General features: G+C 34.6%; 1 protein-coding gene across 12 annotated transcripts in view; it reads right to left on the reverse strand.

The window, feature by feature from the left end:
- PICALM (phosphatidylinositol binding clathrin assembly protein) overlaps positions 1-14,944 on the reverse strand; it is a 110,104-nt gene that overhangs the window by 52,098 nt on the left and 43,062 nt on the right. For all 12 annotated transcript variants that reach the window (XM_034995302.1, XM_034995291.1, XM_034995303.1 and 9 more), the window contains exons 5-8: positions 7,474-7,567; positions 5,194-5,305; positions 3,192-3,298; positions 655-696 (exon numbers count right to left, since the gene is read on the reverse strand). In XM_034995302.1, the coding sequence (XP_034851193.1) occupies positions 655-696; positions 3,192-3,298; positions 5,194-5,305; positions 7,474-7,567 (355 nt within the window). The remainder of the gene's footprint in view (positions 1-654; positions 697-3,191; positions 3,299-5,193; positions 5,306-7,473; positions 7,568-14,944) is intronic.

Below are 14,944 nucleotides of genomic sequence, written 5' to 3' on the forward strand. Positions count from 1 at the left end.
GTCATGATCCCAGGGTCCTGGGATCGAGTCCCACATCAGGCTCCCTGCTCAGCGGGAAGCCTGCTTCTCCCTCTCCCACTCCCCCTGCTTTGTGTTCCTGCTCTCGCTGTCTCTGTCAAATAAATAAAATCTTAAAAAAAATAAAATAAAATAAAAATAAAAAGCTATTACAGCACAACAGGCAACATGCTAGCTACCTTGTATGTAATTACTGAGTCTATGAAGAAGGTACTAGTAGTATATCCATTTTACAAATGAACAACCTGAGACAGTGAAATGTAAATATCTTGCCTAAGATCACATATCTGATATAGAGCAGGAGCCAACACAGAGTGTAAGGTATATCTAAGCTGAAAGTTTAGATAAACTACTATGTTACAGAATCCTAAATTAAAACTGGGCTTTGCACTGGAGAGATTAAAGAAAATAAACTAAAGGAATAGTATGTAGTGGCTAGCTCCACCAACGTAAGAGATGAAGAGATCATAATGCTAAAACAAGAGTCAGCAATGTATCATGTTAAAATCTGTCAAGAAAAATTACACTGATCTCCTTGACAGTAGGAGCTGCCTATTATTCATCTTTGTACTGTTCACACCTAGCAATACAGGGAAAGCTAGCAGACAGTGAATTGATATTATGCAATATACTTACCTGTGAAAGGTCTGGTATATCACCTCTGTCAATTCCAACTTGCTGTAAGAAGCAGAAGCATTGTATTTAATGAACAAAATTATAATAAAGAAGTAATAAAAATAAAATTTAGAAAATGAAATTTACGGCAAGTATTGTGAACAATATTCTAGACAGACATCTTTAAAATCAGAAGAATATTTAATCTCCAGAGGTATCATTCAATATTTCCAAGGGCTTAGATGTCCTTTAATGGCTCTGAAAGTTATAAAAGGAGGAGAACTAGAGGTGGTAAATTCAATAAGACTATTAAGTTACCATCTCCACATCTTCTGAGCACCTAGGTAAGCTAAGCTGTCACAATCTGCAAGCCCAAAGACAGTCTCATGAAAGAATATTTTATTTCTCACATCATACGGAGCAGATGGTCTATTTCATCTCAGACCAAAAGAACTGGAGGTAAATAAAGGCTTAAAATTTAAGTCAATAACTACAATGATCAAATGCAAAGAACATAAGAGGCTAAAGGAAAAAGTCAACAAATTAAAACAGTTAAAGAATTTACTGGAAACATAGTATAAACACTACCTTCTTGTTTTAGTATATGACTGACCCAAAAGAAATGGAAAAAAAAAAAAACCTGATTTCTCCTTGAGAGATACTTTAAATCCAGTATAATCTTCAGTAGACTTCATAAAATAGCTAACGTAAAGCTATTTTCTTCAAAGGTCTCATCGTCCTATTCTATCCTACTCCATCCGCTATAGGTTGAAATACCACTATGGTAACAGAGCTAGAATCACCAACTTGCTAGTTCCAGATTAACTACTTTGATATAATTGATCAATTATAGCCTAGTCATCTTCCAAAATTATCCTAGCAAGACATCTCTACTGGTGATTGGGCAGAGGGCAGAGAAAGTGAAAACAAAAACTCTTTGAGAGCTGCCTCTGGGCAAGCAAGATAATGCCTGCAAGCATTACCACAACATAAATGCCTTCTGTGACAATGCCAGAAATTTATTTTTTTTAAAGCAGGGTTTTATTAGCTTTTTATTATTTTTATTATGGTTTCCGGCAAAAGATAAATTCTTCAATAAGATGTTTCGAACAGTTTGAACATCTTAAAAGTAAAATATTCTTGTCTCAACTAATTAAATCCTTCAATTATTTTATTGGCCAGAATGAATGAACTATGCTTTTGAAACATCATTTAGCTACCTGTTAAAATCCTTTGTACACATCAAAACAGAAAAGAAAATTACCTAGAGGAACAGTTCTCAAAATAGGACATCTGTTGGATTCTGAATTGAAGGTTACAGATTACTTTCTTTTCATTAGAAAATATAAATGTATAATACAATATTCCTATAAAATATATATTAGATTAATTATCCTTAAAAGACCAAGATTGACATTCATTTGCATTCCAATATGTGCTTTCTCAAGGTGGGGGAGAATAAAAATAGCAGCAAATGTCTTCAGGACACAAACTAGAAGTCAGATACTGTTCTAAGCAATTTTACAACAACCCAGTGAGGTAAGCACTATCTCAAGTACTTTTACAGAGGAGGAAACCATGGGATGCCAAGATTAAGGACCTGTACCGAGCTGTTATAGCTGAAATCAGAGTTCAAACTCAGGACATAAGCACCCAAGTTTCTAACACCTCACTGCAGAATCAAAACCACACTAGAGAACACATGTTTTCTGGGTGTCATGGGGAGGAAATGAGGAGAGGTTATCAGTGGATGGCTAAGAACAATTTCTATAGATTGATATAGAAATGTTATTATGAATCATCTTAAAGTTTATCATTCTAATGAGCTCACTAAAAAATTAAAATGTTGGCTCAGACTAACATTGTTTTAAAATATTCCGTGCTTTCTTATAGGAAAAAAATATCTTTTGAGGAAAATTTTCTAATTAAATTATATTCACCATTATTACAGTAGACTGAATAATGAAAAAAAGAAGAAAAGAACAATTTAAGTAAAGTAGTATAATGCTATTTTAGAAATCCAGAAAATTGTATTTTAAACAGATCTATAAAATTATCCTAGAACCTACATTCATGGTTTTCAGAATCAATGATAAACAATAAACACACTAAATTCACTTTTGTAGGGGAACAAAACACTATGAACCATGTGACTCTAGCTGCAAATCTCACTGGAGGAAAAAGACTTGCACTCACACTGAATATTCTCTACCACATAACAGGATAAATATGCTAAAATACATGGCTAATGCCAAACATAAAAATCTCTGCCACCATTATGTGCCACCTACCTGATTTTGTAGAGAAATAAACAATTTAAAAATAGATTACCTTTCAATATTCAATACTGAATTAAATATACGGTATATATCTTATTCGATACCACATCATATTCATACCATAACAAAGAATTCAATACAGCATATAGATATGACTGAATATATACTTCATTATATTTAAGATGTTTCCTTCATTTGGATAATGCCTTATTTCTTTAAAATCTACACTTAATGACAAAAAAAGCAAGTTAAGAGACAGTCAACTTAAAGACAGTTTACCTCTGCAACTTTGAGAAACTCAGAGATTCTTGTCATCCTAGTCAGGAACTTCTTATAGATGTCGAGACCTTCTTTGCACTGGTTCTTTTTCATATCAAAATATTTTTCTGCCAAAAGTAAATGTAAAAATGCATTTATTCACATCAAAACAGAACACTCAAAAAGGAGAAGTATTAAGTAATAGCTCCAAAGAGGTCATACAGGTGTCTCAGAGAACACATTCACCCAAAGGAAAAATATCAGTGTTAGTTCAGACATTTAAAGCAAATTAAAACAGATGCTATTATATTAAAATAGAAAAATCATTTGACTTCCCCCATATTACTAGTTTGTTCTATAATATTTCTTCCCTCAGAATTCCCTAAATATAATTTGCATTTTTTGTTAACGTATGTTATACTTTTCTCCATTTAAAACAGCGCCAACTTACTAATAACATATTAACAAAGATGGCAACTTTATCATGTCCAAATGTCACCTGGAAAGCTCATTTAAACTTGTTATATGAACAGCAATAAAGAGCTTCATTTATACCAATACACCAACAGTGTTAAGACTGACTTCAAGGGGCACCTGGGTGGCTCAGTTGTTAAGCGTCTGCCTTCGGCTCAGGTCATGATCTCAGGGTCCTGGGATGGAGCCCCGCATTGGGCTCCCTGCCCCGCGGGAAGCCTGCTTCTCCCTCTCCCACTCCCCCTGCTTGTGTTCCCTCTCTCGCTGTGTCTGTCAAATAAAATCTTAAAAAAAAAAAAAAAAAGGCTGACTTCCAAAACTGTGTAGAATAAACCTTCTACCTTTTTACTTGTGAAAAAATAGGCCCAATTTCCCTGTCTTCATAAATTAAGGTATTCCTAAATAAGTTTGTGAATAAGCCTATAAAAAGCAAATTTAAATAAATTTTTTAAATGGGGAGGGGAGGGAGAACAAGCACAATGGAGTGAACACATTTGGTATCTGACACTTGATACTTAAGTACTCTTTAGACTGTTAACTTATCTACTCCATCCAAGTCCCATGGAAAAAATGATCATTTCTAGGCAAAATTAACTGCATTCTATATACACTGAACATACACATTCTTAAAATGCCTCAAAAGTAAAAGGCATCCTAAAAAATAAATGTTTAATGCATTTAAAATAATTATCAATTTTAAAATTAGGCTTAGAACAATTATGTATTTTATAATTAAAATTCTTTATGGAGTAAATTGTGAGGAAGTAAGATTCTTCTGGCAGAGAAAAAAATCCAACTTAATTTTAAGGGGATTTTTATATTTCTAAAAATAATAAAACTGACAGGAAAAAAATCACAGATATATCTAAAAATCAAAATTCATCTAGGGGTACCTAGGCGGCTCAGTTGGTTGAGCAGCTGGCTCTTGGTTTTGGCCCAGGTCATGATCACAGGGTCCTGGGATTGAGTCCAGCATAGGGCTCCCTACTCAGTGGGAAATCTACTTGGGGATTCTTTGTCTCTCTCCCTCTTCCCCTCCCCCCCCCGCTTGCATGCATCTCTCTCTCTCTCTCTAAAATAAATAAGTAAATCTTAAAAATAAATAAATAAAATGAAGTTCATCCAGCTGAACATTCCAGTTGTAAAAATAAGTAATTACTTAACATAATCAGGTATAAAAATCTTTTCTCCAAATAAAATGTTATAATCAATGAATATCCCAATGAGTGGTTAGGCAGCCCTAAGTAACAATTCAGACAATATTATCAATAGAACACAAAATAAAAAAATAAAATGTTATTAAACTACAGCAATATTGCGGGGCGTGGGTGGCTCAGTCGTCAAGCGTCTGCCTTCAGCTCAGGTCATAATCCTGGAGTCCTGGGATCGAGCCCTGCATTGGGCCCCCTGCTCAGCAGGGAGTCTGCTTCTCCCTCTCCCTCTGTTCCTACTCCTGGCTGTGCTTTCTCAATCTCTCTCTCTCTCTCAAATAAGTAAATAAAATCTTAAAAAACAGCAACAACAATTAACAAACCACAGCAATATTTACCCAACAGGTTAATAATTCCTTCATTGTATGCTGCAAACAGTCTAATGGCATCTTTGAACAGGAGCATGAAGGCAGCATTTATTACCCCATTTGTAAGTTCATTACTATTAACCTGGGGGAAAATTAGAAAAAGAGATAAGCTAATCTTATGTATTAAATGACAAAAACTTCCTTCAAATTAAAATATTGTAAATTCAAATATTTAAGTGTATTACAGAAAAAGACATTTATTTCTTGCAATCAGTTACATCCAAATAGTGCAAAAATCTGTCAGAGTTCAGATTAATGTAAAAGGCACAAGCAAGCAAAAATTCTGTAACATTCAATTTAATTCAGAAATAAGTCACAAAGAACAAAAATATCCTTTAACTTCTGAAATTCTTAGGCAATCACCAAGATACAAAGCTAAGCTAGGTAGAAGAAACGTATTTTTTTTTAAATACACCTTTTTCCAATATTATAAACAAATACCTTCAAAATGGCTATGATAATATTTCTATTTCATATGATTACTAGGAGAATTAATATACTGACTATAAATAGCACAGTCCCTCACACATAAAGAATGTTACTATTACTGAATTACGATGTAACAAAAAAAAGCACCTATTTGTCTATCAAGAATACTAATACTAGTTTATGAAAGTTTTATCTCAAGAAATGAATCAAAAGGATGAACCAATTAACTCGTTTTTAGGCATATAAAAACATAAGCACAAAGTTGAACAGTAAACAACAAACTGGTAAATACTTGTAAAATCTCTAACAGGTTGATTTCCATCGTAGAGAATCCTAATAATAAAGCAAATGACAGACAATTCACATAACATGTTGAAAAGACTTCCCTTATCAGGTAAATTAAAATATAATAATCAAATTAGACTAAAACTATCCTTTCTCCAGCACCAGACTAGGAGGTACCAAAAATTATCAAAACCAAGCTATATTACTCAGTGCCAACAAGGATAAAGAAAAACAGGCACCTATTTACAAGTGACTGGGCTTAATCCTTTTGTAATGTAAGTTGTCAATATTCATTAAAAATCTAAATGTTTATGTCCTTTGCTCTACCAAATTCTTTTTCTAGGCATTAACCCTATAAAATTTATAAATGTGCAGGTAACACACACTAACACACTAGAGATCAGCAACCGTCTTTTGCAAAAAATCTAAATGTGAATATTTTAGATTCTGCGAATCGTATGGTATCTGTCAGAACTACTCAACTCTGTTATTACATCAAAAAAACATCCACAGACAATATGTAAACCAGTGAGCCTGGTTGTACTGTAAAAATACTATTACAGAAACTGAATTGAAATTTCATATAATTTTCACCTGTCAAAAATATTCCTTTTTTTTAAATTATTTTCAACCATTTAAAATATATAAAAATCATTCTTAGCTCACAAGCCATATAAAAACAGGCAGTAAGCCATAGTTTAATAACCTGTTCTAGTCTATGAAGTCTATAGAACTCATTTACCGAATGTTTACTGAACATGCACTCTATATGCCACACACTCCTGACAATGGAGACACAGCAGAGAAAAAGCAGACCTGGTCCCTGCCCTCAAGAAACTTGAAGACTACCAATTAATAGCACAAGTCAAAGGAAAAATCTATTTGAGTATGAAATTGTCACAGTTTCATTCACTAACTTGCACTTATAAGCTCTAAAATAAAATATCTAAAGATAGATGCCCCCAAAAAGAACAGACTCGAAAATGCTAACACCTAACATATTATAAACAAGTGACAAAGCTGGCAACTGGTTTAAATAATGGTCACTGAAACAAAACTTTCAGGGAACACAATGCTCTTCAACAACAGCTATTTATATAACAAGCTGTTACAAGTGTACTGGAACTTCCCTGTATTTGTTAATAACTGACATGCATTCAGTTCTATAATGCAGACAAAAGTGAAATATTAAATTGACTATTCATAAAGAAAATCTTTATATATTTTTAAAATCTAAAAACCATTATCAAAAGAAAGCAGACTTTCAGATCAATCCCTTCACCTCTCCATCACTTTCTTTAGCTAGTATACCCTATAATTCTAGAGCTAGAGAACCACCACCAAAGAAATCAGAGCAAATCTAAAAAAATAAAAATAAAAAGTAATTTGATTTGGGACCACATTTACAGAAAATCTTTAGCCAAATAGGATATTAAAGTGAAAAACTTAGTTTATGAAAACTTAGGAATAAAGACTCTGACCAATAATATATTTGAATCTTAAATTTTTATAAAAGCATTTGTGCAATCAACTTACATTAAAATCAAGAAGGGCATCCATTTGATTTTGAATAATTGGTACAGTTTTTAGGAGTTTTTCTGTGTTCATTGTTCTCATAACACCATCAGCCCTGTTTTTATTAAAAAAAAAAAAGAAATAATTGTTGTTAAATCTACATTTTAAGCTCTCATCTGGTTCTCTATTTAAAGAGAGAACAAGTTGCTATGAAATATCACATATTTTTAAATCATTAATGAACCTGACACTTCAAGCAAAAGTTATACAGAAAAAAACAAAAACAAGAAATGCTGTATGTCCAACATCAAAGAGCTAAAAAAAAAAAAAGTGCAAAAACATGAGACATAAAAATAAAAGTTTATATTATACAGCCAGATTTAAAGCATATTCTTCACATGAGGAAATCATCTGATCCTCACACCATTCATATGTGTAAAGGGCAGTTCTACAGATTTTTTTTTTTTAATAAGAAAAAATCATTGGCCTCAAATCACTGAACAGTTGGGATATGATGGAGCCAGCAGTTGAATTCGAGTCATAGTAAGCAACTGCTTTATTTAAGGTATTTTATTTATGACTCAAACAGCAATGACTTGTAAGCCATTAAAATATATGATACTTAAGAGGAATTGTTTTTCAGTATTTTGTTAAAATTTCAAAAAGATTTAAATATTGCTTTAGATATTTCTAAAGATACAAGAAATATTAGCAGTATCAGAAAAAACTACAATTTTACAAAAGTAGTACCAAAAACACTAGATAAGAGGTACCTGGGGCTAAGGTACACAATGAACATCAGGCTCCATTTTAAGGGTTTGGTGTATGTTTTTCAAATCCTCTATAGATAGACTTTTCCCATTTTGTTGATGATGAAGTTCTAGGTTCACTGAGATTATATGACTCTCTCTAAGGTCAGAGAACTAACAGGTGGTAGGGTCATTATGTAAACCTAGCCTCGAAAACAGTGCTGTTCATAACCCTTTGTCAGAAAAAAACAATCACTTCCAGAAAGTGTGTAGACTTTCTCTAATTTACAAATGACCTACACTTATTTATAAATAGCCACTCTACCCTGGGCTACCCCTTCAATCACCACTCCAGGTGCCAGAAAAACAATTAAGCTCTGAAAATCAACAATAGTGCTTTGCAAGACAAAAATGAGTTTAAAGAACACACACTGGACTCCCTTAGGTAGGCAACTATTACCAGCCTTAGTCCAACAACTCTTTCCAGTAAGAAGTATTAACCCGTGGATGCCCGTTTCCCCTCAAGTACTGTAGTCCACTGGTTGCTACTAGCTGCTGCAGTTTGGCATGAGGACACCACTTCCTCTCTACAACCATTTTTTTATTCTCATACACCTCACTCTCATTTTATCAGTCATCATTAGTCTCCTTTTAGTTCTCCCTCCTCTCCTTGCTGAAGTCATTTCTGACCTGCTGCTTATTTCCTCTTTATCAAAGACCTGAATCCTGGCTTCTTGGTTAATTTCAACATCTACATGGGCAACCAATCCAACATCTTGATCTCAAATCCCCTGATCAAATCCCTATTCCTATAGTCAGATCATGACCTTACTGCCCACAGAAACCGTATTATTCCCACCCTCCACCCCGACCACCAGTATGAAAAAGTAGATAAAATTTAGATACCTTATCCCATGGCAATAACCCTTCAACCTCCCAGCTGCTTTGGCCAAGTACCCCCATGGCAAAAACTCTTTGACTTCATCATAAACTTCAATGTATCAACTCCCACCACTACCCTTCTCATTGACCCTTCTCATTTTTAACTTCCTTTATCTAGCTTAGAATTCCACAGATCATTATTGTAATCACTACCTTGCAAATACTCCCTCGACTCTTGCAGTAACTTGGCAAATTCACAATCCTGGCTAAGCAGCTGAATGCTGGTGAAGAAAACCACTTAGAGCAAACTAGTCAAACTAAATTTCATTATCAACCCCAAATGGGGACTTATCATTGTCAGCAATCCTCTTAGCCTTCTCCAGTGAATTCCTCTAAGTACTTTCAAATCTGATTCTCTCACTCATCCTTCCCTGCCTCCCTACGCCCAACACACAAACTCTCAGCTCGTAACTCCTAAATATTTCATACAGAAATAGAAAATGACAAGAAGAGGTTGTCTAGTCATCCCGCTAACAAAACTACATCTATCTGGTCTGGTCCTATTCAGTGGAGGAATCTCTCTTTCTATGAAATACAAATACAAATATCCAAAAACACAGGTCCTCTGGATCCCATTTTGTCACAATCCTTTGGTTGTCCTTTTTTTCCTCTAATATAGAACTAACAGAACTATGTGCAATGGTGGAAATGTTCAGTATCTGTACCATTCAATATGGTAGCCACTAGCCACATGGGCTATTGAGTATCCAAAATATGGCTGATGCAACTGAAGAAATGTATTTTGTATTTTATTTCACCTTAACTCATTTAAATTTCACTAGCCGCCATGTAGCAAATAGCTACCATATTGAACAGTGCAGCTCATTAATCTCTTCTTTTATACTACACCATTCCCATGAACATGCTGGCAAAGTCTCTATGATCACCATTCTTTAAACACACACACTCCACTAAAATCATATTCCCATTCAGCTACCATTTGTCTTGCAAAGCCAAGCATACTTCTCAAAAAGAGCTCTACACTCACTTTTCATTCATTATTCAATTCATCCCAATATAGGCCCCTCTCCTATCAACTCCAGTTAAATTGTTCTAGTTTAGGTCATATAGTAGAAATCCCATGTTGCTTCTCCAATGGGTACTTGTCTAACACAGTGTTTTCTGCAGTATCACTTTTTCAGTCTCTTGTTGGCTCCTCATCCTCTACACATCCTCTAAATTACATGTTTTGTATCTTAAGGTATTCCTGAGCCCTATCCTCTCATTCTGTACTTAAACCCCCAAGTGATCTGTCATTCCCAAGACAGAAATCACCAAGATGTCAATGACGGACTTATACTCCTAGATCAGAACTCTCAAGTTCCAAGTTAGTATGTCCAATTGTCCACTTGATATCTCACCTTATACAAATCACAGACATGTCAAAACTAATATTTCCAAAACTAAGTCCTTAATTTTGTACCACTATGCCCAACCCTACTCCACTCCAAAATCTTCCCAGTAAAAGGTGCCCATCTCCCCAGGGACTTAGACCAGAAAGCCTGGGGACAATTTTGATTCCCCCCCCAACTAGCCCCCACATCATTTCTTTCCAAAGAACTTCAAATTTCTCAATTAAGAAAAATCTTAACAGCTACCAAATGCTTATATTTAGATTTTAAAAGACTCAATTCACTAACCCAAGTGCTTGAATATGATTCAGACCAAATACATGACAATTCATACCCCATGCAGAACACCAAGTTTTACGACTTCTTAAATACATTATAATTAAATTCAGATACTTGGGGGCGCCTGGGTGGCTCAGTCGTTAAGTGTCTGCCTTCGGCTCAGGTCATGATCCCAGGGTCCTGGGATTGAGCCCCGCATCGGGCTCCCTGCTCCGCGGGAAGCCTGCTTCTCCCTCTCCCACTCCCCCTGCTTGTGTTCCCTCTCTCGCTGTCTCTCTCTCTGTCAAATAAATAAATAAAATCTTAAAAAAAAAAAAAAATTCAGATACTTGTTTCTCAAATAAAAAAGCAATGGATTAAAGGCTGGTCACCCATGTCCTTATTTACAGAAAATACCTGGATTATTCTGTCTTTTGCTTATTATGTAATAGTGTCTTGATGCTTCGAATCAAACCAATTTAGAATTCAAGATAATTCAATATTAAGTTAATATGATCAAAAAGTAGAATGTTAAACAAAAAGAAAACATAGGGAGTGATGTTTAATAACCAACTGAAAAGATAAATCTACAGGCAATTTACTGGATTCATTTTCCACAGAACCATTTAATACACTGTTTACAAAGTGATCTAGTCACCTTTTCAAAAACTGCTAAACACCTACTATGTTTAGACACCGTGGAAGTCCTGAAGATATGACTAAGGTTATATTGTCCTCATGTAGGTGACATGTTACATAAAATTTAACAATAGAATAAGATTTCCTCAAAGAAATGTTGTTTGAGTGATTTCTTTTTTTTTTTTTTTAATTTTATTTATTTATTTGAGACAGAGGGAATGAGAGAGAGAGAGCACATGAGAGGGGGAGGGTCAGAGGGAGAAGCAGGCTCCCTGCCGAGCAGGGAGCCCGATGCGGGACTCGATCCAGGGACTCCAGGATCATGACCTGAGCCGAAAGCAGTCGCTTAACCAACTGAGCCACCCAGGCGCCCCTGTTTGAGTGAATTCTTGAAGAATGACTAAGTATTTACCAAAATAACAAAAAAGAGGCTTTATTTAAAAGAAAGTAGTACTTATAAGCAAAAAGTCATTTAACCATTACTGGGCAATAAATCTTAATTTTTTAATATCCTATATTCTATAAAATTATAGCTGATCTCCACCTCACTTTTCTTATACCAAGATATATTACAAATGAATCAAAGACTTAAACTTAAAATACTGAATCCACAAATACATACAATGAAAACATGAATAGGTAATTGATCATTTTGGGGGTAGAAAAGCTCATTTGAGTGTCCTTAAAAAGAAAAAAGCCATAAAAATAAAGACTACTATTTTGATCACATAAGATTTTAAGACTTTTAGTCACATTTAAAAAAGAAAGAAAAATATTTTTAACTCATGACAATTTATTTTCCTAATATACAAAAAGTTTATTTGAGTGTTTGCCATATGCTAATAAGCATTACACACAATATTTAATTCTCACTCTGATTCTAACAGACAAGTGCTAATAACATCACTGTTTTACATTTTATAGATGAAATAATTCAGAGCTTAAATCAAAGCTGCCCCATTGCGCAGAACAAACAGTACAAATTGGTTATATATGCACCAAGACATTAATCCTTAACCCTTCAGCCTCAAGAAGTGTTCTTAATTTAACCCACTGTCCAGTGGTATCAGTTTATGTGCCACGATGTAGAAAAAATTAGCAAGCTGATGGATATGTAATAAAAGATCCCTGTTCTTAGAAAGAAGCACTGAAATATTATGGGATATAAAAGGCAAGAGGTATGCAATCCACTTTCAAATGGCTCAGGAAAAAAAGTATATACACACACAGAGAATAATTAAGTAAATGTGAGAAAATAATAAAATCTGATGAATCTGAGTAAAGTGTATAGGAGTTACCTATATTATTCTTGCAGCATTTCTGGAAGTGAAATTATTTCAAAATAAAGTTATTTTTCAAAAGTCAGCAAGCTGGCTGAAGTATGTTATTAAAATTCCTCATCTAACTGAAGTGAAGTTAGAATTCAAACCTAGATTAATCTGACTAAACAGCCTGTGAGGGACGCCTGGGTGGCTCAGTCAGTTACGAGTCTGCCTTAGGCATAGGTCATGAGAGTCTGGGGACTGAGTCCCACATGAGGCTCCTTGCTCAGCAGGGGAGCCTGCTTCTCCCTCTGCCCTGACACTCCCCCTTGCTTATGCACATGCGTTCTCTGACAAATGAATAAATAAAATCTTAAAAAAAAAACCAAACAGCCTGTGAGCTCTTAACATTAAACATAATAGGAAAGAAAATACCCAATAGGGAAGGGGGCAAAAGATACTGAAAGGCAATGAACAAAGCATGAATGGCATTTTAAGAGAGAAAGAGGTTCAGTAACACCATTTATTGAATTTTCAATGACTCAATGTAAAACAAACACCTAATGAGATACTTTTTGATGAGGATGGAAGAATATAGTGAAAGAGGTATCTATAACTATATTTAAGTCAATAATGCAGTACAACTTTTATAAAGGGCAATTTGGTGTTTTCTATTAAAACGTCAAATGTATATACATATCCTTTGACTTATCGGTTCTAAGAATTTATTCTACAGGAAACTTCACTTAAGAATGTAACAACATCTGGGGGGATGGGGGGTGGCTGGGTGATAGACACTGGGTAGAGTATGTGTTGTGGTGAGCACTGTGTATTGTGTAAGACTGATGAATCACAGACCTGTACCCCTGAAACAAATACATTATATGTTAATAATTTAAAAAAAAAGAATATAACATGTAAAAGGATGGTCAATGCATTGCTTTTATAAGACAAAAAAATGACAGTAGATCAAATGTACATCTAGAACATAATCCTATAGCCATTCAGAAGAATGAAATAGATCCAGAAGTACTGATTGAAAATATTTAAAAAACATAACAGGGAAGGAAAGAAGTCTTCAAATAACATAATCCAATTTGTTACATGATTTTCTCTGTGCCTTCATATATATACTTATTTCTAATTATAGGTTACATATACCAGTTTACATATACCAAACATACAAAATTACTACCCTAATAAATAAAACTTTACTATTTACCACACAAATCCTCTCCAAAATTAAAACAGTTCACTGAGGTTTAGCCATGATATAATAAATTTTTTTTATTATATAATAAATTTTAAGTGCTGTCACATCTCAACTCACACCCTAATGTCCTATACTTTTTCTTTCTTATATATATATATATAATCTGATACATATATACTATGTGTATGTATCTATGTGTGCTTGTCAAATTTTGTGCTTCTTGGTTTACTCAATTATGGCTCCTTGATTTACTTTCCTTTCCCTTTAAGAGTAATTTCCTTTAAGTCAATACTAAATATATTGTGCATAATCAAGGGCTGTTCTCAGCCAAATAATAAAAGTTTGCTCTATTAAACACAGCGTGCAGCAACTCTCCTCAATCTCAAAACTAGCCCTTCAGATTAGAAAAAAAGTTACTATTTTAAAAATCTATTAATCTGAAATCTACAAGTATCTTGAAGATTAGTTTTACTGAACACACTTTATAGTGAAATATTAATATAAGTCCAAATGGAAAATGGTTCATGGGACAGAACACTGGAATTAAGAACCAAATTTGTAAGATGAACCCCTCTACTATCATCTCACAAATGACAAAGTACTTAAATATAGGAAACAAAATCTGTGGATATTAAGTTTCAGTAAATTCCAACTAATCACCTCCTGATTAATTTTGAATAGTGACAAAGAACATTTAGATTGTTCTAAAAATGCTTAGAGGCGCCTGGGTGGCTCAGTCGGTTAAGTGTCTGACTCTTGGTTTCAGCTCAGGTCATGATCTCTGGCTCGTGGGATCAAGCTGAGTCAGGCTCCATGCTCAGCCCAGACTCTGCTTGGTAATCTCTCCCTCCGCCTCTCCCCCACCCCTGCCCGCTCCCCCCCACCCCACTGTGTGTGCAGGCACTCTCTCTCTCAAATAAATACATAAAATCTTAAAAAAAATAAATAAAAATTTAAAAAATAAAAATGCTGAGGCGCCTGGGTGGCTCAGTTGGTTGGGCATCCGACTCTTGGTTTGGGCTCAGGTCTCACAGTTGTGGGATGGAGCCCCACTTCAGGATCTGCATTCAGCAGAGT

Source organism: Mirounga leonina, unplaced genomic scaffold, assembly GCF_011800145.1.
Source record: "Mirounga leonina isolate KUSES-001 unplaced genomic scaffold, KU_Mleo_1.0 Mir_92, whole genome shotgun sequence".
NCBI classification, from domain to species: Eukaryota; Metazoa; Chordata; class Mammalia; order Carnivora; family Phocidae; genus Mirounga; species Mirounga leonina.